Raw genomic sequence first — 23681 nt, 5'->3', positions numbered from 1 at the left:
AAAGCGGAAGACGTAGAAGGTGAGGGTAAGATACAGCGAGAGAGGCAATTTGTTCATAGCTCTTCGTCATCTCCAGCCATCGCTTCAGAGGGTTTTACTGCAGGTGTCAGATGGGCGAACGTCAGTCAATGCTCGAACGTTGAGAAGAACACAGGAACACTCACGCATTCCCGGTACTGCAGCGGCCCTCTTCGCCTCCTCTTCCTTCTGCTTCTTTTGTTCTTCCTCTTTCTCCTCGGCGAAGATATCGCTGGCTTCTTCTCCTTGGAACTCTCGCAATGAGACTGGAGTAAAACGAACACGTCAGTGACTAAGCGTAGTGTATGATGAGGCAAGAGAGACAGAGCTTACTGAGGAAGTCTCGGAGAGTGATGCGGAACTTGTTGAAGTCACCGTATTGTTCTCGTAGAGCGGTGACGAATGCAGCGATAGAAGATCTGTCCACCGAGGAGCGTATAGTGAGTCAGTGTCGGGAAGATCGACCATGAGTTACTCGTCAATGTCAAAGTTCGAATCGAAAACTCACAATTGAAGGTGAGGGAAAGCTTGTTTGAGGAGGTTGGCGGAGTGCTCGGCGACGAAAGCAGAGTTCCCGGGAGCCGATGTGACGGACGGATCGAGGGGAACTTGAATATCGCCGCTCTCGACCAAACGGAAAAGACGAGCGAGCACGAGAGCGGTCGATTTGAAACCTAGTCAACGAGCGGTGCAGAGTCAGCCTTCGTTCGGTTCTCATCAGATGCGAACAGGAGAGAATCTCACCGCTCTTGTGATCAGCATCGGTAAGAACGAAGAACATGTCGGAAAGGAGAGGAAGGTAGTAGGCCTGGAAGAAACCGTTCGACGTGTTCGGACCAGCCGCAACAACGTTATCGATTAGTTCGAGGCAGATACTGCACAGAGAAACGATACGAAAGAGTCAGTCTTGAGAAGAGGAGAGGTACAGTTTGAGAAGAGACAACTCACGTCAAACCGAGATCACCAATGTCTCGCATAGTGTGTTTCGTAGCCCAGACGACGGAATCCATAATGAGCTTGAATTGAGGTGCAGGAATAGTGAGAAGAGCATCAAAGCAGTTTGTGTTGATAACGCGGAGGAGTTTGAAGAAAGCGACTCGGTGCCTAGTCGAACATTCCGAGGAGCGTCAGTAGGTCAACAGGCGACGTGTATGAGAGGGGAGCTTACTCGGGGAACTCGGTAAGATCTTGATTGATCATCGAAAGGGTACATTCGAAAACGGCATCGAGAACAGCCGGAATTTTGTCGGTCATGAGAGGCTGGGAACGTGACGAGACGCACGATCAGCTGCGTTTGTGGACGAGAAGAGAGAGAATGAATGCTTACACCCAGTCGTGCGACGATCGTGACCATCGTGCTCAAGACTTCGGCATCTCGCGCAGCGGGAATGTTTTGCTTGTAATCTCCCAAGATCGCTTCGAGAAGAGGAGGGATCAGATCTCGGTTGACCCCTTCGAGGTCTTCAGCCTTGCGAATGTAGGTTTCTCCGACGAGTTTGAGAATCTCCTTCTTGATCGTTCGGAGACCTCGAACCTTGGGAGTTTTCGTAGCGATCAAACCTTGCTCTGCCGTGGTCGCCGAGATGATTCCACTGACGGCCGTGTAGAGACCAAGGAGATCCATGTAGATTCTCGCGAGTTGAGGGAGGAAGAAGGTACCGATCGACGAGCACGCGGCCGTGTTGGTTTTGAGGATGTTTGAAAGGATCTTGATGTTCTCGGGATTCGAGAGAATCTCGGTTCCAGATTGAGCAGCTTGAGCCATCAATTGATCCCACTGCGTCGACGATTGTACAGAGAGTAAGTCCACGACGAACGACAAACTGGAGAGGAAAACAAACTCACGGCAGCATTCGGAGCGGCCATCAAATTCGAGATCAACAACTCTTGTTGAGGTTTGTTCGGCTGCGCCGAGATCATGTAGCCAACAGCTTCGTAGAAGGTATGGATTTGAGCCGGTGAGAGATCGCAAGTGATTCGTTGAAGGTTTCGGAGGATCTCGTCGACGAAAGGTTCTTGCTCTCCGGATTGTTGCATGACAAAGTGTCGACGGCACCTACGAAGTCGAACGAGTCGATCATCAGTGGAGCACCTCGGATCGCTCAGATGAGAGAATACTCACTTTTGAGCGATTTTGATGAAAGTATCGCAAGCCATGTCCTGAACTCCCTCGTGGGTCTCGTGAGCGAACTCGAAGAGCTTGTTGACGACGGTCTTGAGGAACTTCCAGTGAGCTTTGAGGAAACGAGGGTATTGACCGACGATGTACATGATGTTTGATGCGACGACGGCCTTGTTGTCCTTCCCTCGTTTCATTTCCGTCAAACCGAGAAGGTCTAAGGGGAAAATGGAAAGAATTAGTGGAATTGTGCATGCGAAGGAAAGAAAGAAAGGCGTACCTTTGATGACGGTGACCAAGAATCGTTTCTCGGTTTCCTCGTTCATAGCTCCAGAGATCGAACCGATAGCCCAACAGAGGGTGTTCAAGTTCGCCCATGACCATTCCGACCCGTCGACTTGCTTCGAGAGCTTCTCCGTCACTGTTCGTCGGTCACCATGATCAGTAACGAGTTTTGGGAGGCGAGATGCGATTGGAAAGAAACTCACTGATCATCTCGGTATCGACAACGTCCAAATGAGTGAGATAGACCAGAACTTCCCTCATACTCTTGTACAAAACGATAGTATCGATCTCTTTGAGGAACTCTCGAACGATTTCTCCCTCGTCGTTTTCGACGATCAAAACCTATCGACGACGAAGGGGTGAGTTTCGAGCGGACCCTCGTCGGTGTCGGAAGATGAGACGTACTTCTTCAGGCTTAGCCATCCTCTCGACCATGACCAACCTCAAATTACTCAACACTTCGGTATAAATCTTTCTCCTTCCTTGATGACTGTTCGATCCCGATCCACCAAATCCGGCTGATCCTCCCGCGAGACTCAAGTTCAACAGAGGGTTCGAAGCCAAATCGCCTCCCATGGGGAACTTCTGCATCTCGTCGTAGAGATCTGCAACCAACTTTGCCCAGTATTCGAGGCAGATTTTGAAAATCTCTCGTTCTTCGACTTGAGAGATCTTGATAAGGTAGAGGTGAGCGTTGAGGAGAACGTCTCGATGTTGAGCGGTTTCGAGGATAGTGACGTGAGACGAGAGGAAGTTCGTGAGGAAGAGAGCGAGGTTTAGGACGAGTTCTTGATCGGCATCGGAGGAAGATTCGTAGACGCCAGCGATGTCGGTCGAAGGAGGGATCATAGTATTGACTTTAGTCATGACCATGTTGAAGAGGATGATGAATTTCTGGTTGTATTCGGGACCGATCGAGAGACCACCGATTTCGGAAAGACATTTCAAGGTAACGTTGCGGAATTCGGGAACGTCGAGGAACTGTGCGGATTCGAGAGACGCATCAGTGAGAAACATGATCGAGGGACGAACGGAAAGAATCGAACTTACGCGAGTGATGAGGTGGTCGATGACGGGAGTTTCGAAGATGTAACCGAGAGGGATCCAGTTGAGGAATCGCAACATGGCTTCGAGGGTGACTTTGATGAGCGAAGCTTTGTCGGCTTTCTCGAGGACCTCGACGCAGAGAGAGAAGACTTCGGCGAACTCTTGACACTGTTTTCCATCGCGAGCGCGAATCGCATAGACGAGTGTAAGCGACAGCTTCTCGCATAGAATCCCGGGATGAGAACGTACGATTTGAGCCTTGAGAGCCTTGGTCTTGGCTGTTGTCATCTGTTCGGCGGAGAATTCGAAAATTTCCTCGGAGAGGAGTTTGAGGATAACCATGTTGTTTTCGCAAATCGAGAGGTTGGCTTGAGAAGAGGTGACAATTTCGGGAATGAATGTTGGCCAGTTGTGAGGCCTGGATTCCGAGGACGAAAGGGGAATGAGCATTCGACCGCGAACAGAATTTGAGACGAGAAAACGCACCATTCTTGTTTAAGAATCTGTACGAGAATCAAGTTCAACTTGTTCAAGTAACTCTTCTCCCTCTTCATCGTTGTATCATCTTCCGAGCTCTTCACGATCACGCCAACGACGAAATTCCGAATGCCCGTTCGTTGTTCGTCTGGCAGAACCTTCCATCGTGTCTTGATGAGCTTGTCCATGATTTGTAGAGCGACATACTTGGTCTGAGTATTCGAAGATCGTTCGAGAATTTCGGGTACTCGTTGCCAGGCGTCGGGATGATCTTGAAACTGGGTGAGAACGGTTTGAGCTTGTTGTTGCTGTTCCCGAGACTCTCGCGTCAGCATCTCGGTCCGGTATCGGACGTGGAAAGACGACTGTGACTCACCTGCGCTCCTGAACCGGTCAAGAAGACTTGAGCGACTTGATCGAGAAGGGTAACATCGAGAGGTTGCGAAAAGTCGAGAATCGCCTGCAAGTCCAGGAGCGAGGGATCGTCAGTTCTGTCTGTCTGAATACTTCCGTGAACATGCAAACGAGGTAACAGCGAGTCCTCGGCCAGTGGACCTCGCACGTTGAGGCAAAAGTCCAATCCTGCGTCTGACTCCCCGTCGATTCCTGCCCGCCTACGCTACAGTTGGCGCCCGTATAACCGTTTATCGACATCCACGATCGTCGTGAAGCAGTAGACCTTGATCCGCGCCACAGATCGAACCGAGTCGTTTCCATGTTTCTCCCAGACTCTTCTCGAATTGTCCCGGTAGTTGCTCAGCCCTCCCAATAGATGCCCATATCCAGTATATCCCTCCTATCCCGGATTGAGGGTTGCGATGACCCGAGAGAGGTGAAGGTTGGAGGACTGAACCCTCATCTCGATTGCGTACTAGCCGAGGCGCGTGACTGATAGAGGAAGCAGTAGACTTACCTCCATACTGATTTGAGCGGTGAGTCGGCTAGGTACTTCGACTTGAAGAGCTGAAGCGAGGTTGAACCGGAGAGTGAGCGAACCTTGAGTCCACTTGAACGGGGCGAATGAGACGCTGGATAGTACTACGTCCGTCAGACGAGTGTTTCACTGGTGAAGGCCGGCGCGCGAGAGGTGCTTGAGAGAAACCGAGACAAAGGGTCGAAGTGAGAGTGTCGCTGAGGCAGATTCGCACAAGTTTGGCACAAGTCACTCGCGAGTCGTTTCTGTCACCTCTCTTCAACGATTTGGTACGATCGTCTAACCTTTACTATGTCAATCGCCGTGGATTAGGAAAAATACCGGCGAAAAGACCACGAGATTTTCGAAATGCTTTCGTTTGCGAATCCTCTCGAGTTACTCTCGAGCGCGAGTAGAACGGTTCACGGGAAATAAGCGCAGCTTGAACAACAAAGAGACAACGACAGAAAGTTACGAAAGAGAAATAACCCCGTCAACTCGGGAAAAGAGCTCACGACTTCCAGCACAAGACCGAGTAGCCTCCTTCTTCAACGAGTTCGCCACCATTCCAAGGGAAATTTGCGCCATGCTATAAGTAAACAGCAGTAAGTTCAAGCTGGTCGTAGAGCTGGTGATCACGAAAGTCACGACTCACCAAGTGCGATCCAGTTTTTCCCGGAACTGAACATCCATCGATCGAAATCACCGCATGAAAGAGGTGACTGCCGTTCTCTTCGAAGCCCTGCATGTAGAATAGCGTGGCGAGTGAGCTCGTGCGCCGTAGGCAAAAGCGAAGAGCCTTTGCGGCGAGAACGACAGAGAAACGTACCCCTTCGACAGGCCGACGACCTTTCGGGATCTGGTGGTCGCAATTCGTGAGTCAGGAGGAGTTACCCCATGTCGAAAAGCTAGAAGTCGACTTACTTGTCCGTACGAAGCCGGAACCCATTCCATTTCTGGCGTGATTGGCAGAATATCGAATCGACCCTGTATTCGATTCTCGTAGCGAGTCAGCTGATCCGGAGCTTTCACTTGGATACGTAGAGTGTTGTCTCCTCCTCCTGATAAGCATCCTTGTCTCACGGTTGTCATAGCCCAACACAACGAACGAAATCGAGGTAAAAGCAAATTCACCTGATGCAGATGTTCGCTTCCGGCAAAGGAGATCATACATCTCCCGTTCGTGACCTTACAAGGGTGTACCTGTGATATGCTGCTCATCAGGAACGAAGGCAGTAGCGGGACGAGAGGGGAGGGAGGAACTCACGGAATTTCCGCCTTCGAGAAGTGCGCTTGCTACGAAGACCTCTCCTCCGTCCAAGTCTCGAAATGGTGCTTTCCCTACGAGATCAGATGAAGGGAATGCATTGGTGCTCGAGCAAGGTACTCGTAAGCCTGTGCTTAGTTCGAACGTCAGCGATGCAGTCGAGCAAGTCTCTCCTTGAACGAGCGAGCTTACCCGCCGCCGGAGTCGAAGGTGCATACGGTGGAGGTGCCGTTTTACTATCCATTGACATCTCAGAGATGCTTGAGCGGTTGTTGAATGTCTTGAACTTGATGAAAGCCGGGTTCGTCACGTCGAGTTGCGTGTGCTCTGTTGTAGGAACGTCTTGAGCTCTGAGCGAAGGTATTCTAGCTTAGGTGAGTGGTTCGGCTTGTATGGAGTGAAGGGTGGATGGAGAACCCTCGCCGCTCCCTGGCCTCTCCACCACCAGATCATTCAACTTTGTCGACTTCGACAACTAAGCGACTGGCACACCCTTGCCACGGTCCAGGATATCGATGTTCACCCGCTCGCTCAGCTGCTAGCCGCGACCACTGGCGAGGAAGACGTGGACGGATTCGAACGTTTGTTTTGAGATAGGACGATACCACCACACAGGAGACTGAGATACCTATGACTTACGCTACAGTATGTGCAGTATGTCTCAATGACTGAACGACTGCTTTGACTGTACGTGGACCCCTTCGTAAATCGAGGAACCTGACTATATATTAGAACAAGCTACGGAGTATGGAAGGTTCTATTGAGCTTCTACCAGGTGGGTTCCAGTCCACGCTCCACGCTTCCAGTAAGCTAGACCACCCTACATACGTCGGTTTTCCGAGCCTGCGATTCGGATTTTCCATTCTTTTCTTTCGTGCCAAAAACTCCCTTCTCTCCGTTCGTCTCGTCGGTTGAGCCCCACTCGGAAACGTACCACACATCAGCTGACCCACTTCGAGAATTTCATTTTTGCAGGCTCAAGAGCCTTTCCCAGCGATGCGAGGCGGCTCAACTTTCTATCGCGCGATCAGTGCTCAGGGTTCGGAGATTTGCAGTCCAATTATCCGGCTTTCCAAGCAACTTTCTTCGGTAGTGGGGGATAAAGTACCGTCCGGAGGATTGGGTCGAATATCTCCTCCTCGTTCAACGAAAGGATATCGTTCGCCCTCTCCTCTCTCTTCACTCTTATCAACCTTCAACTCTCGCTTCCCTTAGCTCTATCACTCTACTCACGACGACAAACCCAGCTACGATGGACGAGAAACAAGGCTACGCAATGGAGGATACCTTCAAAGGACAATCGGCGCATTACGAGAATGCTGTCGCTCGATCCGAATCTGAAGGAGGAGCACTCGATGGAGTCATTCGTCGACCAGCTCGTGTTTTCACCCCCGAGGAGGAAAAGAAACTCTACCGCAAGGTGCGTGCGAAAGTGACCCGATTTTTTGCTTTCTTCGTTGACATTTCGAGATTGTCAGATCGATCGACGCATCATGCCCATCCTCGCTCTACTCTACCTCTTGTCCTTCATGGATCGCTCAAACATCGGAAACGCACGTCTGAACGGACTCGAGGCAGATCTCAACATGGATTCGACTCAATACAATCTCGCGGTTTCCTGTTTCTTCATCACGTGAGTTCCCTCGTCTCGCGTACGCGTACTACCTCTGGCATAGTCTTGACTGACCTGGGTCTGCACTGGTACAGCTACTGCTTCTGCGAAGTGCCCGCGAATCTCGTCCTCAAGGTAAAATGCTTTTCTGCCTCTCTTCTGGTCAAGACTAGTTCGCTGACGTCTGTTTGCGGTTCTCGGTTCGTAGAAATGTCGTCCCTCATACTGTGAGTTCCAAGCCCTCCCATGCGGGCGTTTTCGCCACTTTGCTGAGTTTTTTTGCTTTATTTCTTCTCTCGCTCCTCCAACGCTGTTTCTACGACCATTCAACGATTCTAGGGCTAGGAGGGCTCACAATTGTTTGGGGAGCAGTCATGTAAGCGAAGTGGATTGCGGTCGCCGTCGCTTCTGTCAACTGACAAGCTTTTGTTGCTGCAGGACGCTCATGTACGAATCCGTCCCACCCAACGCTCTCAACTCCCTCGAGCTCCTGCACGCTCGAATGCTCTCAAAGTACTTACCACTGACTCCCTCCCCCTTCTGACCTCGACAGGGGTGTGACCACAAGTTTCGGAGGATTGATCGCTGCTCGTCTTGCGCTGGGAATCGCTGAAGCCGGTCTGTTCCCGTACGTCTTCGGCAGTACCTCTCTCTCTCTCCATTAACACGCAGTAGACGTGTGCAAGTCGCCCTCGCTCGCTAGCTAATTACATTCTTCCCTTCCAACAGTGGTGTTATTCTCTACATCTCCCTCTGGTACCCTCGTCATATCTCTCAATCTCGTGTCGCTTTCTTCTTCGGTGCTGGTAAGCTGCCCTTTCTCTTCTCTAACTGAATCCCCTTCCCGGTCCCCTTTTTCTCGACTGTCTACTGACACCTTGCGTGGCGTTTGCCTTCTTGCGGCTTCCAGCTACTCTTGCGGGTGCCTTCTCCGGGTTGCTAGCTTACGGAATCGGATTCATGGCGGGAGTCGGAGGAAAGGGAGGATGGGCTTGGATCTTTATCCTGTAAGCATCAGTCTTCTTTCACAGTCTTAAGAGTTGCTCTCGATGCTGACGATGCGCTCGACGGTCCGCGCGATCTAGTGAGGGGTTGCTCACTGTTCTCGCTGGTGTTCTCGCAATCTTTACCATCGCCGACTACCCCATGTCTTCAAACTGGTTGACTCCCGAAGAGCAAGAATGGGTAGCCTACCGATTGGCGACAGACGGATCTTCAGTCGGTGAAGGACATGAAGTCAAGTCCAAGTGAGCTTCCCTTCCGACCGTTCGCAACGAACGCGAACAAAGCTGATAACATTTTTTTCGCAGGTACATCTGGGCCGCTTTCAAGGATTGGCAAATCTACGTCTCGACCGCTTACTACATGGCTATCGTTATCGTAAGCTTCTAAGCTCAACCGGGTGAACCTGGAGGAGCTTTACTAACCTCTTTTTACTCTCGCTCGACTCTTTCCCTCAACAGCCCCTCTACTCTATCTCCCTCATCATGCCCACTTTGATTCGTGCTTTCGGCCAGTTCACGACGCCTCAAATTCAAGTACGTCGACCGGTTTCTCTGTTTCCCAGTTTACGCTCAAGACTGACATCTCGCTTCTCTTCACTCAGCTTCTCACGATCCCCGTTTACTTTGTCGCTTGCGTGTTCGTACTCTGTACGGCACTCTTGGCTGATCGAATGAGGAAGCGATTCATGTTTGTCATGATCGATCTTTCCCTCTGCCTTGTCGGGCTTCTCATCAATCGTACGTTCCTTTCCTTATAGCGTGTACCGAGGCAGCGAGGTGCTGATGATCTCGCCCCACAGTTACTCCTGCGCCCGTCGGTGTCAAATACTTTGGTCTTTTCCTCATCGCCTCTGGAGCTTACGGAGGACTTCCCACGGTCGTTACTTGGCTCACGAACAACCTTTCCGGATCTACGAAACGTGGTGTCGGTTCCGCATTCCAGATCGGTATCGGTAACCTCGGAGCTCTCGTCTCTTCGAACGTTTACCGCAGTGCCGATTCGCCTCGTTACTACCTCGGACACGGAGTCGTCCTTGGATTCGTCGCCATGGGATTCATCACGGCACCTCTCTATGCGTTCCTCCTCAAGCGAGAGAACAACAAGAAGGAGAAACTCCAAGCTGAACAAGACGCTCTTCCCGATCACGAGAAGCGAGTCTACACTGTGCAAGAGTTGCGAGACATGGGTGATCGGTAAGTCTCTCTTTCACACACTCTCTTCCTCGATGTGAACAGAGCAAGAACATCGTGCTGAATCGTTTCAAAATTTCGCAGTGCCCCCGAATTCGTTTACACGATCTAAAAGTGTCTCTTTCTCTTCTCCTTCTCGCCAACTTCTTTTGTGCCACTTGTCGTCTTATAGGTTCTCCTCTGTGTCCATTTCTATCGCTCGCTAGCTATCCCGTGTTATTCGTTGTCTTGAAACAAAATTGAGCTTGTTGCGAAATCAGTTTGCCTCTTCTCTGCAGCCTGTTCAATCAAGGTCTCTTCCTTTTCCTCGATGCAGCGTCCGTCGTCTCGTCCGCTCAGACAGAAGATCACCTTGCGATCAAGGAAGACTGCTTGAGCTCCAGCGGTGAACTGAGTGACTCCAATTCAGCTTGCAATTCAGCACATGAGTGAATTTTCTGCGAATTTCGATCGAGCGGGATGGCGTCTCTCGTACACTCAGAGCGTGATACTACGCTCCCAAACCTGTTAGGTACACCGAATGATGTTGGCGTTACAGCAGCGAAAATCTTCGAGAACGCGAGCAACTTGCCTCTAACTCTCTCACCCTTACCTCGAAGCTCCCCAAACCACACAGTAAGCTCTCAGGCATTCTAGTATCATCCGATAGGTCTCAGGCGGCTGTCACGAGCTGTTCCCTCTCCGCCTCCAACACTCGACTTGAACGCGTCCCTCTCACTCTCAATGACACGCTCAACAACCGCCGAGCGGAAGTCGGAGAGGATGTAGAACATCTAGACTCAGATTCGGACGACATATGGAACAGGGGAGATGGTTCGAAGCATTCAGCCGCCAGGACAGGTTCGACTATCGAGATGAAGCGAGTAGCCACCTCATTCGCGTTGGAGGACGATGGGAGGTGCTTGAGATGACACATTCAGATCATACTAGAGTCTGCCGATGCTTTATACTAACTCGATCGACTCGTCTTTTCCAGCTACTTCGTTCTCGACCTCTCTCGCTGATCTCTCACGGGCTTTGAGCAAGAGTGAGTCCCCCCTTTTCGAGAACTCTGAAATCAACGAGCATGGCTGACTCGAAGGGCTCGTGTAGTGTCGGACGTCGTCATCTCATCGTCGACTTTCCACCGACGCGCTTCTCGTCTCTTTGAACAATGGAAGGTACGCTTATCCTCTCCATACTCGCCGCTATGCCGAGGACTGACGTAGATTTATCTCTCCACTGCAGAAAAACGAAGCAGATGCAGCTCCTCTCGGAGAAATTGAACATTTGTTAATCGTCGCGGGAAATTCGGATGAAGAGAATCCTTACCGCAAGGGTAGTGCGGTACAAGTCAGTCTCGAGCCCTTCCATGATGTCTCCGAGGTACTCTGCTGACCCAGCTGGAGCGTTTCGATAGACTTACCTCCTCGGTTACGAATTCCCGAGTACTCTGATGCTTCTCGGAAAAGGAAAAGTTACGTTCGTGGTTTCTTCATCGAAAGGTACATACTTTTCTGTTCTCTTCCGTCCGAGAGGATTCCGAGCTGATGATGTGATCGTTCCCCCGACAGCGAAACTTCTTCAACCCATCACGAAACCTCCTTCTGGAGAATCAGTCGAAGTCGTGATTCTTACTCGCAGCAAAGACGAAGCCGAGAACAAGAAACAGTTGGAAACGATTATTGAAACCATCGGGAAAGGCGTAAGGATCCTCTTCTTTCCCTCTCGTCGTGCTTTGTATCGTACTGACTCGCAAGCACTCTCGATTTCTGATTCGAACAGAACCAAGTCGGTACTCTACCAAAAGACAAGATGACCGGCAAATTCGTTTCAGAGTGGCAGAAGGTTCTCGAAGGAGCCGGAGCTGATTTGAAGGAGGTTGATGTCGCCCTCGGCGTCTCGACTCTTCTCGCGGTCAAGGACAACGAGGAATTGGTAAGATTCTCTGATGCTCTCGCGCCGCGATGCTGAGCTCACTCTTCACTTTTGTATCGCCTAGCAAAACGAACGAAACGCAGCAGTCATGACGAACAAACTCATGAGTCATTTCAGCGATGCGATGTCGAAATACATCGACGAGGGAAAGAAGGTCACGCACGAACAGTTGGGAGAACAGATTGAACAGAAGCTCGAAGACCAAAAGTTCTGGGCGAAACTGAAGTTGGGAGATGGAGTGAGTTCACTTCTTTCGAGATGAATTGTTGAGAATCGGTCGCTGACGATCTTTTTCGTTAGTTCGAAACTGGCTACGGAGATTGGTGCTACAGTCCAATTATTCAATCTGGAGGAAACTACGATCTCAAATCATCTGCGCAAACCGACGACGCTCGACTTAAACCTGGCGTCATTCTCTGCTCCCTCGGAATCCGTTACAAATCCTACTGCAGCAACGTCGGTCGCACTTTCATGATCGATCCAGATGCTGTACGTCTCTCTCACAACCTCAGCGATTCTCGAGTTTCACTGATTCGCGATTTTGCTGCAAAACAGCAACAAGAGAAGAACTACCTTTTCCTCGTCGACTTGCAAAAGTTCGCCCTCCAGGAACTCAAGGATGGTGTCGTCGCCAAGGACGTCTACCAGAAGATCGTCGACAAGATTCAAACCGATCGAGCGGATCTTCTTCCTTACTTTGCGAAAACTGCTGGATTCGGAGTGAGTCTCTTCCGCTTGAATCCCACGCATTCTGAGACTAACCGAACTCTGTCACATCTGCATTAGATGGGACTCGAGTTCCGAGATGGAGCTTATCCCCTCGGAGCGAAAGGAACTCGTTCCGTCAAAACCGACATGACCTTCTCGCTCACTCTCGGCTTCAACGGTATTCCCGATTCAAAAGGTTCAACGTGAGTCATCAACGAACCTCTCTCTTACATCTCTCGATGACTCACGATTTGGAAACGTCCACAGTTATGCTGTTTCTCTCGTCGATACCGTTCAGGTTGGCGCCGACGGCTCCAAAATTCTCGCTGATGGAATGAAAGGAAAAGACGATGTCATGTTCTACATGGAGGTGAGTTTCGTGTTGCTCTCGCTTCGAATACGGACCTTCAGACTAAACGTCATACTTCACGTCGACAGGAAGAGGAGAAGAAACCGTCGAAATCAGCTCAACCTTCGAAAGAGAACGGCTCGCGTCGCAAACCTGCCGCTACCGCTGTCGTCAAGTCGAAGCTCCGTAACGAGAACCGCGAGGCCGATCAAACTACCGCCGTTCGTCGCAGGCAACATCAGAGAGAACTCGCAGCACGTCGTCAAGAAGTGGGACTCGAGAAGTACTCGGGAGAAGGAGGTGATACTGGTGCGAACAGAGAGAAGCAATGGAGGAGGTTCGAATCTTACGTCAAGGATAGTCAGCTACCAGACGCCGTCGCTTCTCAAAAGGTGAATCTCTGATTCTTCTTCTCCCGCTTTCTAAGAACCTCTCTGACATTCGTTCCTATCGGATTCCAGATTGTCGTTGACGCTCGTCGTGCAACCATCGTTCTCCCGATCAACGGTTTCGCTGTTCCATTCCACGTCAACACGCTCAAGAGTTTGATCAAGCAAGAAGAAGGCGATTACACCGTTCTCCGTTTCATGTTCACGACTCCGGGAGCCATCACAGGAAAGAAGGAAGACACTGTACGTGACATAACCCACTCTCGTTCTCCCGCTCGCTACTCAATAAAGCTGACGCTCCTTTGACTAATCTCGCAGCCTTTCGAAGACCCGAACGCTACTTTCATTCGAGGAATTACCTATCGTTCGATCGACTCTTTCCGTTTCGCCGAGCTTCACAAAGAAATCAACGATCTCAAGAAGGTAGCCGTCAAGCGAGAGACTGAAAGGAAAGAATTGGCCGATGTCGTCGAGCAAGACCGTCTCATCGAAATCAAAGGTTCGTCTCTTCGCTCGACTTGTGTTCCTTGCTCGATTCCGCAGAGCTGAACCCTGTCTCTTCCTCAAATAGGGAAACGACCTATCAAGCTCACGGAGGTCCAACTTCGCCCCTCTTTCGACGGAAAGCGACAAACTGGAGACGTCGAGATTCACTCGAACGGTATTCGTTATCAGTCTTCGATCAAGTCGGAGCAAAAGCTCGGTAATTTCTCTCGATTCTGCCTCAGAACTCGAAATCTCTCGACTGACCTTGACCGTTTTTCGGATGTAGACATCCTTTTCAGCAACATCAAACATCTTCTCTTCCAACCTTGCGACGGGGAACTCATCGTCGTTCTTCACATTTACCTCAAAAGCCCAATCATTATCGGAAAGAAGAAGGCAAAGGACGTTCAATTCTTCCGAGAAGTCTCGGACGCTTCGTTCGATGAGACTGGGAACAAGAAACGTAAACGCAACTACCACGACGAAGACGAACTCGAGGCTGAGCAAGAGGAACGAAAGAGGAGGGCTGATTTGAACAAATACTTCAAAGCTTTCTCCGACAAGATCAGTGAAGCTGTACGTATTCTCTAAGCTTTGATCTCAGAGAACTCTTCAGGCTGACATCAACTCGCTCTCTTCTCTTCTCAGTCGAATGGTCGAGTCGAAGTCGACATTCCTTTCCGCGAACTTGGATTCCAAGGTGTACCTTTCCGTGCGAACGTTCTCCTCCAACCGACCACCGATACTCTCGTCTTCCTTACCGAACCTCCTTTCCTCGTCGTCACTCTCAACGAAATCGAAATCGCTCATCTCGAACGTGTTCAATACGGTCTCAAGAACTTTGATCTCGTCTTTGTCTTCCAAGATTTCACACGAGTACCTATCCACATCAACACAATCCCGATGAACCAACTCGACAGCGTCAAAGAATGGCTCGAGTGAGTACCCGAATTTTCTGAGGCTCTCTCTGCTCCGGCTGACATCTTTGACTTCCTCATAGTTCGGTCGATATTCCTTTCTCCGAGGGACCTGTCAACCTCAATTGGGCAGCGATCATGAAGACGGTCAACGAAGATCCTCACGATTTCTTCAAAGAAGGAGGATGGAGCTTCTTGAGCGCTCAAGAGGATGTTCGTTCCTTTTCTTTCTTTGATTGTATTTCCCGTCGCAGTCGATTACTGACTCTGATTTGCCGCACTCTCTAGGTTGCTGGATCGAGTGAATCGGAAGAAGGATCCGAATTCGAAGCCGACAGCGATGTCTTTGAGGAGGAATCGGACGACGATGATTCCGCATTCTCTGGTGACGCCTCCGACGACGACTCCGATTCAGATGCCGAGGAGGAACTCTCGGAGGAAGGGGAAGACTGGTCCGAGGCCGAGGACAGGTTGGCTGCAAAGGAGAAGACCAAATCGAGGGGAAATAGTTCCGACGATGATCGCGGAAAGAGCAAGAGCAAGACGAAGAGTAAAAGCAAGAGATAGATGGTATGCGATGGACCCCTGTAGCTTTGATCACTCTGTACGTTCCTTGTCTGTGACATCCCATCGACCTTTTCAACGTTTCGATAAACTCGATTTTTTTCGCGGCGAGCGTTTTCGCTTTCCTCTTATCGCCATTGACACAGCTCGGGATCTCCTCACAACTCGCGCGCAGCGTGACGGTAGGAGCTCGCGAGCCTCGCCTGCTGAAGACTTGAGACTTCGCAATCTAGATCAGCGTCTTTCGGTTGCAAAGGGATTGCGACAGCCTGACAGGGCATCGGCGAGGCTCTGACCGATTGAGACGATTGCGGCGATAGAGGAGGCGGCGGTCCGAGACCTCCGGACGAGAGGCAAGCGCTGACGACACAGGACGAATCTGATCGAAGCTTTAAAGTTTGGCTTTCGACAAAAGCTCGAGGCTCTTTGTGTGCCGATTGCATCTGTCGAGCTTCCTTTGTGCGGATGGCTCAGCTATCGTCGACACCGAGAGCTCAGCTGCGGTACTGGTCGCGAGAGCGAGGCTGTCGAGGGAGGAGGAAGGCACAATGCTCGAACCTTGCGATTCCGCTGCCGTCCGCTCGAACTGCATCTGACTCAGTTTGAGAGTAGCAGAGCCACGAGGAGCATCCGTAACGTCCGAAGGAAGGAACATCGAGTCTGACGAGTGCATAAAGCGATCGACTTATAGAAGAACACCGGGCTCAACCGTCAGAGCTTCGCTCGAACTTCTCTCGTTCCTCTCGCCCAAGAACGGAATTGCATGAGGCCCATGCGATCGGGTGACACACAGTCATTCGGCTGTCAGGTTACGAGCTCGATCGTGTTACGACAGGGCATTGAAATTCGAAACGAAGAACGAGACAAAAAAGGGATCGTTGCGACGTCAGCTCGGGCTCGAGGTTAAACAGCACTATGTACACTGCGAGACAATGCGCCATGTGGAGATCGACAAATCGAAGCATTGCTGACCAAGCAAGAAGTGTACAGGAGGGTTGACATGTTGATTCAATTCCACACGTCGGTCCAAATTCCTATCGATGTCTCTCCTCCTCAAGGGTGCACAAAGGTCCAGAGGACGCACTTTGCAATCGAATCGCAGGTAATGGCGTCCCGGCTCATGAAATAGAACATAGATTCGTGATTGTCACCGAGTCATCTTTTGTGTGTTTAGAGTTTCGATAAACCGTTTGAACAAAGTGCAAGCGAATCACAAGTTGATCTCATTTGTCCTGTGGAGCCGAAGAAGGGGGAGAAGGGGGAGGAGAAGGGCCGCGACTTTTTTGCCCCGATCCAAGAAGTGAGAGAAGTCGGAGCCTGACCGTGACCCGCCGATTGAATTCCAACTCAAACCTCTTGCCTTCTTTCCTCTCAAGTTCGCTTCGACCTTCACGACCCTTACCTTACGATTTAACGACACACGAGCCTACTACACCCCAGGTCCTCCCGCCCCCTCTCACGACCTCCCCTTTCACGAACCCCTTAACGAATCTCATCACAACATCATGAAGTTCTCCGTCCTCGCTCTCCTCGCGGCCACCGCTGCTGTAGTCACCGCTGCTCCTTCGGGTGAAAGGCGTGCCGTGAGTACCTGTCGCCTCGTTCCGTCGCTTGTCATGCACCGCTGACCTCCTTCATCCCTGAATAGATCGAGTTCGGCTCCGCCAAAGAGGTGTGCTCTTATTTTCCTGGTGTCTACGTTCAGTTGCTGATCAGATGCACCAACACAGCTCGATGAACGCTGGTTCACCCCTGCTTATGCCGGTACCGAGGACCCTTCCGCTAAACGATCCGTAAGTTCTCTGCTTCACCCCCCTCCCCCTCCTCCTCTTGTGAAACTCAAATAGCCTGTTCAAACACACCATGATAGCTCGATGAACGAGGAGGTTCTTTCGGCACTCCTTACGCTTCAGCCGAAGATCCCTCCGCGAAACGTTCCGCAAGTCCCGTTCCATTGAATCTCTCGTCCGTCGAAGACTGACTCGGCCTCTTCCGCACCGCAGCTTGATGAGCGGGGCTTCCGCCCTTCCTACGTTAGTACTGAAGATCCCTCGGCGAAACGCTCTGTACGTTCTTCCGATGTCGTTCCGGAGTTGCTCTCTGACCGTCGCACCTGACATTGTGCAGCTTGCGGCTCGTGGCTTCCGCCCTTCTTGGATCGCGGCAGAGGACCCTTCCGCGAAACGCTCCGTGAGTTTCTTGATTTGGTTTCGAACGTGAATTTCGTCTCTGAATGTTGTCCTGACTGGTATCGACAACGTTGTACAGCTCGATGAGCGTGGCTTCCGCGTCTCCTACGTTAGTACCGAAGATCCCGCGGCGAAACGCTCTGTGAGTTGTTTCGAGTTTCCTCCATTGCTGTTGAATCCCATCTGAAACGTTTCAACAGCTCAACGAACGAGGTGGCTCCTACGGCACTCCTGCTGTCGCCGATGAAGATCCGTCTTCGTGATCGTGTGGATGTATCCTTATGTTCGGATCTTCATGTAATACATCTGTTTATTTTTCTTCGTTGTTTTCCCGCTCGTTGCGTCTTGCCCAGTCTTTCTCTTTACACGCTCGTCCTCCGTGGAAATCATCTTATCCTCATAAGCGAGTCTTACCCTGCTACGAAGTATATACCGGCTGCAGATCCGCGCGAAATCAATATCGAGGTCTCAACTCTCGACCCAAAGGCCCAAAGTCGAAGTTGATCTCTCTTTCAACTCTCACTCTTCACCGGCAAGGCTGCATCGACCGACCCGACACACCTTCATTACCGTCCAATTCTTCGTCGCGCTCGACCCGTACGAGCGCCTTTCGGCAGCCAGACGAGAATTCCCCCTATTCCCATCTCGCCTCCCCAAGTCTCCCCGCGATCTGCTCCCGGAGCGGAAGCAGAAACCTTGCTGAGCTTATTAGTGGAAGAATGGCACAAGTAACCTATCTTTTGCGCCTATCGCCCTCTCTACAGGGATTCACTCTGCTGACTATCGTCTCACTTCATAGCCAACGAAACCCAACGACAGCAAATCATCGACTCCCGATCAATCTCGCCCGCGTACTGCAGTAGCCAGCGCCGGACTCGAGCAGGAGGACTCAGTCTGGAATTCCGAGGACGACGAGGATGAAGGCATGTTCTCCTTCGCTCGACCATCCACAGGCCAACAACATACAGCTACATCGGCACCTGCACCTCCATTCTCTCAGTTCCCCGCGTCGCCGCTCTCCACGGATGGACACTTAGCCTCGAACTCTTTCAGCTTCGCCATTCCTCCTTCTTTCGCTCCCCCGAACTTCCCTTCGAACGAGGCTCAGCAATCGACGATGCCTCCCTCTGCTTCACCGGCCGCGGGATACAATCTCACCCCTGCCGCTGCCTACGCTCTCGAGAACAATTCTTCTGACTCCGGCCCTCGCAAACGAACTTCTTTCTCCGCTCCTGAAAGCCCTTCCTATACCGTCGGCAACCCTTACGAGCGTCATCTGAAGCGGGAGGAACGGGAGGAGGAGGATCTACAACGAAGAAGTTTCCGAAGTTCTCGGGACAAGATTGAATCACTCGACGCAACCTGGGCCGATGAACCGAACCTCTCTTACGCTCTTACCCCGGATGGTCAAGCGATCATGTTGAACGAGATGGGACAACCGATTCGATTGGCTACGAGTCGGGAGCAGAAGATATTGGCAGATTTAGGAGTTGGAGATTTTGTTCCGTACCAAGTCGAGCCCGATTACGAGGAGGAGGAGGATTCACCCTACCCCGAAGTTCGAGCTAGCGTATCCAACATCGACGATCCGGAAATGCCAGTCTTGACCTTCCGAGTCTGGCTGATGGGCACCTTCTTCTGCGTCGTCATTTCGGCGGTCAACACTTTCTTCAACCTTCGTTACCCTGCTCCTATCATTACCCCCATCCTAGTTCAGATCATCTCCTATCCTTTCGGCAAATTCTTAGCTCGATTCCTCCCGATTTCCGACTGGAATCCGCCTCGATGGGCTCGAAAGATCGGCTTCCCCGCACAGTTCAGCCTCAATCCCGGACCGTTCAACATCAAAGAGCACACTCTGCTGGTCATCATGTCGAATATCTCCACATACCCGGCGTACGGTATCACCTTCAGTCTGACGGCCGACAAATATTATCGGTTACCTTTCAGTTCGGGTTTCGACGTCCTTCTGCTCATCACCACTCAAGTCATCGGGTTTGGGGCGGCAGGACTTTGTAGGAAATACCTTGTGTGGCCGGCAGCGATGATATGGCCGCAGAATTTGGTGTTCTGTACGCTTCTCAACACTCTTCACGCTGAGGACGAAGATGAGGGTCAGGGAATTTCACGTTTCAAATTCTTTACGTGTACCTTCTGCTTGGCCTTTGCGTGGTATTGGCTACCGGGTCAGTCTTTCTCGTTTCGCCTGGCTGAGAACGAAGCTGATTGTCGCTTTTCGGGTTTCAGGTTTCCTCTTTACGGCCCTCTCAGCCTTTTCCTGGGTCTGTTGGATCGCGCCGAGTATGTTTGAACCCTCTTTGATGCTTGTATGGCGCTCATAGTACCTCGTTGTGGTTTAGACAACGTCGTCAATCAACTTTTTGGAGTCTCGTCGGGTCTCGGAATGGGTCTCTTAACCTTCGATTGGAGTCAAATTGCCTACATTGGATCTCCTCTGGTAGTTCCTTGGTGGGCGGAGGTCAACGTCTTTTGTGGATTTGCCGTTGCGTTCTGGATCGTCGCCCCGATCATGTATTATTCCAACGTGAGTCGTTTTCTTCTACGACGCTTTTCGAAGGCTCACAACTCTTTCTTGTCAGGTCTGGAATTCGGCTTATCTTCCTATGTCTACCTCGCAAGTTTTCGATCGATTCGGCGCTCCGTACAACACCTCCGTTGTGGTCGACCCGATCAAATTCTCCTTGAACGAAACTGCGTACCGAGAATACTCTCCCCTTTATCTCCCTATCACCTACGCCACGGTTTACGGTATCTCCTTCATGCTATCGACATCTGTTATCGTTCACACCGTCCTATACCACGGGAAATCGCTTATTCGTCAATTTCGACAAGTCCAAGTGGAGGATCAAGACGTGCATATGAAGTTGATGAAGAACTACCCCGAGGTTCCGAATTGGTGGTACATGATCCTTTTGACGATTGCCTTCGGCCTCTCGATCGCTACAGTGGCTGTAAGTTGCTGCTTTTCGCTCGTCTCGGGATTTCCGTCCGACTGATTCAAATTGTGTCACCTAGGCGTTTGACACGCAAATGCCGGTTTGGTCTTTGATCCTAGCGATTGTTCTCGGTCTTATTTATATGATTCCGGCTGGATTTGTCTTCGCGTTGACGAGTACTTCGGTCAGTCCTTCTTCCTCTGGTTTCGGCACCGAGCTTGAACTCACGAGCTGCAATCTTACAGGTCTCGATCAATCTCATAGGCGAGCTCATTGCTGGATATGCGATTCCGGGACTGCCTTTAGCCAACATGGTGCGTCCTGCACGTCCGCAATTTGACCAGAAAGGTAGCTGATCTTTTTCGAGAACAGCTGTTCAAGGTCTACGCTACCCAGACTCTCGCTACAGGACTCAGCTTCGTTCAAGATCTTAAGATCGGACACTATATGAAAATTCCCCCTCGAGCAACGTTCTCCGGTAAGCACTCTCGTTGCGAGCCATTCCATTTTCGCTGACTCTTTTTTCTTTGTTGTCCGGTCCTAACAGTACAAGTCGCCTCGACTATTCTCGCAGCCTTGGTGCAGAGTGGCGTGAAGAAATGGCTCTTGTCGGCAGTGCCAGATTTGTGCTCTCGAGATCAGGCAGCGCAACTCACCTGTCCAACGGTGCGCGTCTTTGGCTCCTCTTCGGTCTTCTGGTAACTCGTTCCTCTCGTTCTGAGCTTTCATCCAGAGATAGCTGATCATCGAGCTTGGAACAGGGGATTAATCGGACCAGCTCGTCAATTCGGTCCTCTTCAACTATACAATCCAATTCTCTATTGGCTATTAGCTGGAGCTGTCCTCCCGTTCCTAACATGGGCTCTCGCTAAGCGATTTCCGAAGACTTTCCTGGCATACGTCAATGTACCCGTTGCTCTGGCGGGCGCGACTTACATGCCTCCCGCGACCGGAATCAACTTCTCGTCTTGGTTCTTCGTCGGTTTCATTTTCCGTGAGCCTACTTTCGCTTCCGCTTTCTCGATTTCCTTCTCAAGGAAGTTTTGCTGAGCCATCCCATCGCTTCATACAGAGTATCTTCTCCGCCGTCGCCAATTCCGCTGGTGGTCAAAATTCAATTTCGTTCTCTCGGCTGGACTCGACTCGGGAACAGTCTTGAGCGGTCTCCTCATCTTTTTGACGCTATTCTTGCCTAAACATGGCTCAATCTGTAAGTAAAGCTCAACTCGTTGTTCTGCCTTTCGAAGATGCTGATCTCTTGCACGAACGCTCACAGCTCTTAATTGGTGGGGCAATGATGTATATACCAAGACTTTGGACTGGGCTGGTGTCTCCTACAAGACCCCACCGCCTGAGGGATTCGGAGGGACGTCTTGGTAGAACTCGCTTAACTTCGGAGGTTTTTATTTTCGCTTTGTTTCGTCCGCTGTTTGTTCTCCTGTTATAATACACCACCTACGTTTTACTACTTCATCGATGACTCGCTGGCCGTGTGAGTCGATTGTAAAAGCGACTGAAGTGTGAGAGGATCTTCGTTCGAGTATTTGCGCCTCGCTCGTCGAGAGTCGAGTAGACCGCGGCATTTCCTCTGAAGATCAAAGAGAGGCACCCGATATTGTTCAGGCTGTTGGACAGGAAAGAAGGGACTCGCTCGAGGGTCCTTCCCGAACTCGAGAACGTTCAGCTACAGTTACTTTGATCTTCTCCACAAGCTAGGGTCCACTGGCGTAACGGACTTGTTCTACTTCGTCGCTCAAACGCAGCTCTTGTTTGTCTTCAGTCAGATGCCTCTCACCGCGAATCCCCTTTTCTGACTCGTTGACGCGGAGGCTTTGGGAGAACAAAAAGAAAACCGGCTCAGACTGGCACTCCGACAAAGCACGACAATCGAAAGAGACGCAAAGACGACAAGGCTGGAAAGATAATAAGCCACTGCGTGGGCGAGGGCGTTGACAATGGGAGAAAGTGAGACGTTCTGAACTACGGAGACGAATCCGAAAACCTGAACTCAAACAAGGGAAGATGATTCAGCTCGGTATGGCCTCTTTGCCACCGTACAAGAAGAGAGAGAAACGGAGACATACCGAGCGCACACGTCTCGCAACTCCTGCACAGTGTAGACTCGTTTCTCGTCGTCAGGAAGAGCCTCGTGCTCAAGTTGCCGATTTTCCTTCCAACCGTCCCTCCGCTTGAGGAGGAACGCATACAGAGGTACCGTGTTGAATCCCGTAGCAACGATTCCGATGACGACTCCGTGTCCAAGGTAGTAACGAGGCGAATCGGCACTGCGGTGAACGTTCGAAGAAACGAGGTGAGTTGAAAGAAGGGTTCCGGTATCTCAAGTCGGGCGAGTCCAGGTTTGCTTGATGTTGAGCTTTCGAACTAGACGGGCGGCGTCGGGTAAGCGATAGCTCGCGAATCGGAGATTTTCGATAAGCCTGAGACGCGCTCTGTTCAGCTCGTTGAGGTAGACGGCTTTAGGGAGAACCACTGACGAGTCTCGCTGTTTGGGATATCGCGAACACCATCCGTGGAGGACTTCTGATGGTAGCGGGGAGAGCGCCCGGACGATCGGTAATAGAGTTGTGTGTCGCATTCCGAGAGCGGCTCCGGACCGCTGAATAGCGAGAAAGAAAATCAGGACGAGGAGCGTAGATACTGGAGAAGTGCCATGAGGACTCACAGCAAAAACCTCGAGTCGCCCTACAGTGAGGTTTAATTGGCGAAAGAAACGTCTCACGCTTTCCTGGACGAGGTCACGAGACGCGTCTCCGTTACAGACCATTCGATGACAGGCTATGAGCTTGGGAAATGCCTCAATGTCGAAACTGATGAGTTCGGATAGTCGACCGGCAGGTCGGTATTGTTTGAGTTCATCGGGAATTTGCTCGTATCGGGGATCGTCGAAGATGCGATGAATCAGTGATTCGACTGTCATCGTTGTCTGGTCGAGTTTGTTCCAACAGGTTCGTACGGCATTTCTAGCGTTCTTCGAGGGAGCGTAGGCGAGGAACACGGAGAGATCGAGATGAAAATCTTGGAGGGACGGTATCCATTCGCTCATGAATTTGATGGCAGCGTCCAGAGTGCCATATTTCTCGTTCAAGACGTCGTAGATGAAGTCGAGGTTGTCGGGAGCGACCAGTTCGATTGAGGGAGGCCGATTGGCGAATAATAATCGACAATCGCTGAGAGGACTACCACAGCATGAATAGATTTTAGAAAAATTAGCTGACGGCATCGTGAAAGGATTGACGGAACGAACAGGGATG

The 23681-nt window shown here is 51.0% G+C and overlaps 6 protein-coding genes across 6 annotated transcripts; 3 read left to right on the top strand and 3 right to left on the bottom strand.

Annotated features, from left to right (window-relative positions):
- Positions 1–53: 53 nt before the first annotated feature.
- Positions 54–4865, bottom strand: CRM1 (exportin CRM1; the record flags this gene model as incomplete). Its single annotated transcript, XM_076632238.1, has 18 exons — positions 54–97; positions 165–284; positions 352–437; positions 527–692; positions 763–893; positions 967–1122; positions 1187–1278; positions 1346–1795; positions 1864–2074; positions 2141–2354; positions 2418–2558; positions 2626–2764; positions 2828–3403; positions 3473–3637; positions 3719–3887; positions 3956–4254; positions 4323–4406; positions 4860–4865. 18 exons carry the CDS (start codon positions 4863–4865, stop codon positions 54–56), a joined length of 3249 nt encoding a protein of 1082 aa, XP_076487773.1.
- Positions 4866–5370: 505 nt separating this feature from the next.
- JCM6883_005389 (DUF3421 domain-containing protein) lies at positions 5371–6376 on the bottom strand (the record flags this gene model as incomplete). The annotated part of the gene is made up of 7 exons (XM_076632237.1): positions 5371–5448; positions 5515–5601; positions 5689–5718; positions 5784–5846; positions 5994–6062; positions 6127–6254; positions 6319–6376. The coding sequence occupies 7 exons, from the start codon at positions 6374–6376 to the stop codon at positions 5371–5373; spliced, it is 513 nt and encodes a 170-aa protein (XP_076487772.1).
- A 1002-nt stretch (positions 6377–7378) lies between these two features.
- On the top strand, positions 7379–10045 carry JCM6883_005388 (uncharacterized protein; the record flags this gene model as incomplete). The annotated part of the gene is made up of 14 exons (XM_076632236.1): positions 7379–7546; positions 7605–7759; positions 7834–7873; positions 7947–7965; positions 8078–8114; positions 8292–8366; positions 8468–8544; positions 8649–8745; positions 8824–8985; positions 9049–9118; positions 9202–9276; positions 9345–9480; positions 9543–9936; positions 10018–10045. 14 exons carry the CDS (start codon positions 7379–7381, stop codon positions 10043–10045), a joined length of 1533 nt encoding a protein of 510 aa, XP_076487771.1.
- An 827-nt stretch (positions 10046–10872) lies between these two features.
- On the top strand, positions 10873–15266 carry SPT16 (chromatin-remodeling protein SPT16; the record flags this gene model as incomplete). Its single annotated transcript, XM_076632235.1, has 19 exons — positions 10873–10960; positions 11026–11093; positions 11161–11265; positions 11333–11417; positions 11487–11617; positions 11698–11850; positions 11915–12088; positions 12151–12339; positions 12406–12570; positions 12637–12761; positions 12826–12928; positions 12997–13299; positions 13369–13539; positions 13615–13795; positions 13868–13999; positions 14069–14358; positions 14431–14720; positions 14783–14912; positions 14988–15266. 19 exons carry the CDS (start codon positions 10873–10875, stop codon positions 15264–15266), a joined length of 3162 nt encoding a protein of 1053 aa, XP_076487770.1.
- Positions 15267–16768: 1502 nt separating this feature from the next.
- JCM6883_005386 (uncharacterized protein) lies at positions 16769–21789 on the top strand (the record flags this gene model as incomplete). The annotated part of the gene is made up of 17 exons (XM_076632234.1): positions 16769–16846; positions 16912–16935; positions 16994–17056; positions 17267–17329; positions 17391–17453; positions 17532–17594; positions 18252–19638; positions 19700–19753; positions 19813–19997; positions 20053–20424; positions 20489–20593; positions 20655–20723; positions 20782–20887; positions 20957–21107; positions 21171–21403; positions 21482–21619; positions 21686–21789. 17 exons carry the CDS (start codon positions 16769–16771, stop codon positions 21787–21789), a joined length of 3258 nt encoding a protein of 1085 aa, XP_076487769.1.
- A 600-nt stretch (positions 21790–22389) lies between these two features.
- Positions 22390–23650, bottom strand: JCM6883_005385 (uncharacterized protein; the record flags this gene model as incomplete). Its single annotated transcript, XM_076632233.1, has 4 exons — positions 22390–22411; positions 22494–22694; positions 22905–23026; positions 23093–23650. The coding sequence occupies 4 exons, from the start codon at positions 23648–23650 to the stop codon at positions 22390–22392; spliced, it is 903 nt and encodes a 300-aa protein (XP_076487768.1).
- Positions 23651–23681: the final 31 nt, after the last annotated feature.

Source organism: Sporobolomyces salmoneus (genome assembly GCF_050403485.1).
Source record: "Sporobolomyces salmoneus JCM6883 DNA, S_salmoneus_JCM6883_v1_ctg24, whole genome shotgun sequence".
Lineage (NCBI taxonomy): Eukaryota > Fungi > Basidiomycota > Microbotryomycetes > Sporidiobolales > Sporidiobolaceae > Sporobolomyces > Sporobolomyces salmoneus.
Note: the sequence above shows the minus strand (reverse complement) of the source record. Positions and strands in the feature narration are given on the sequence as shown.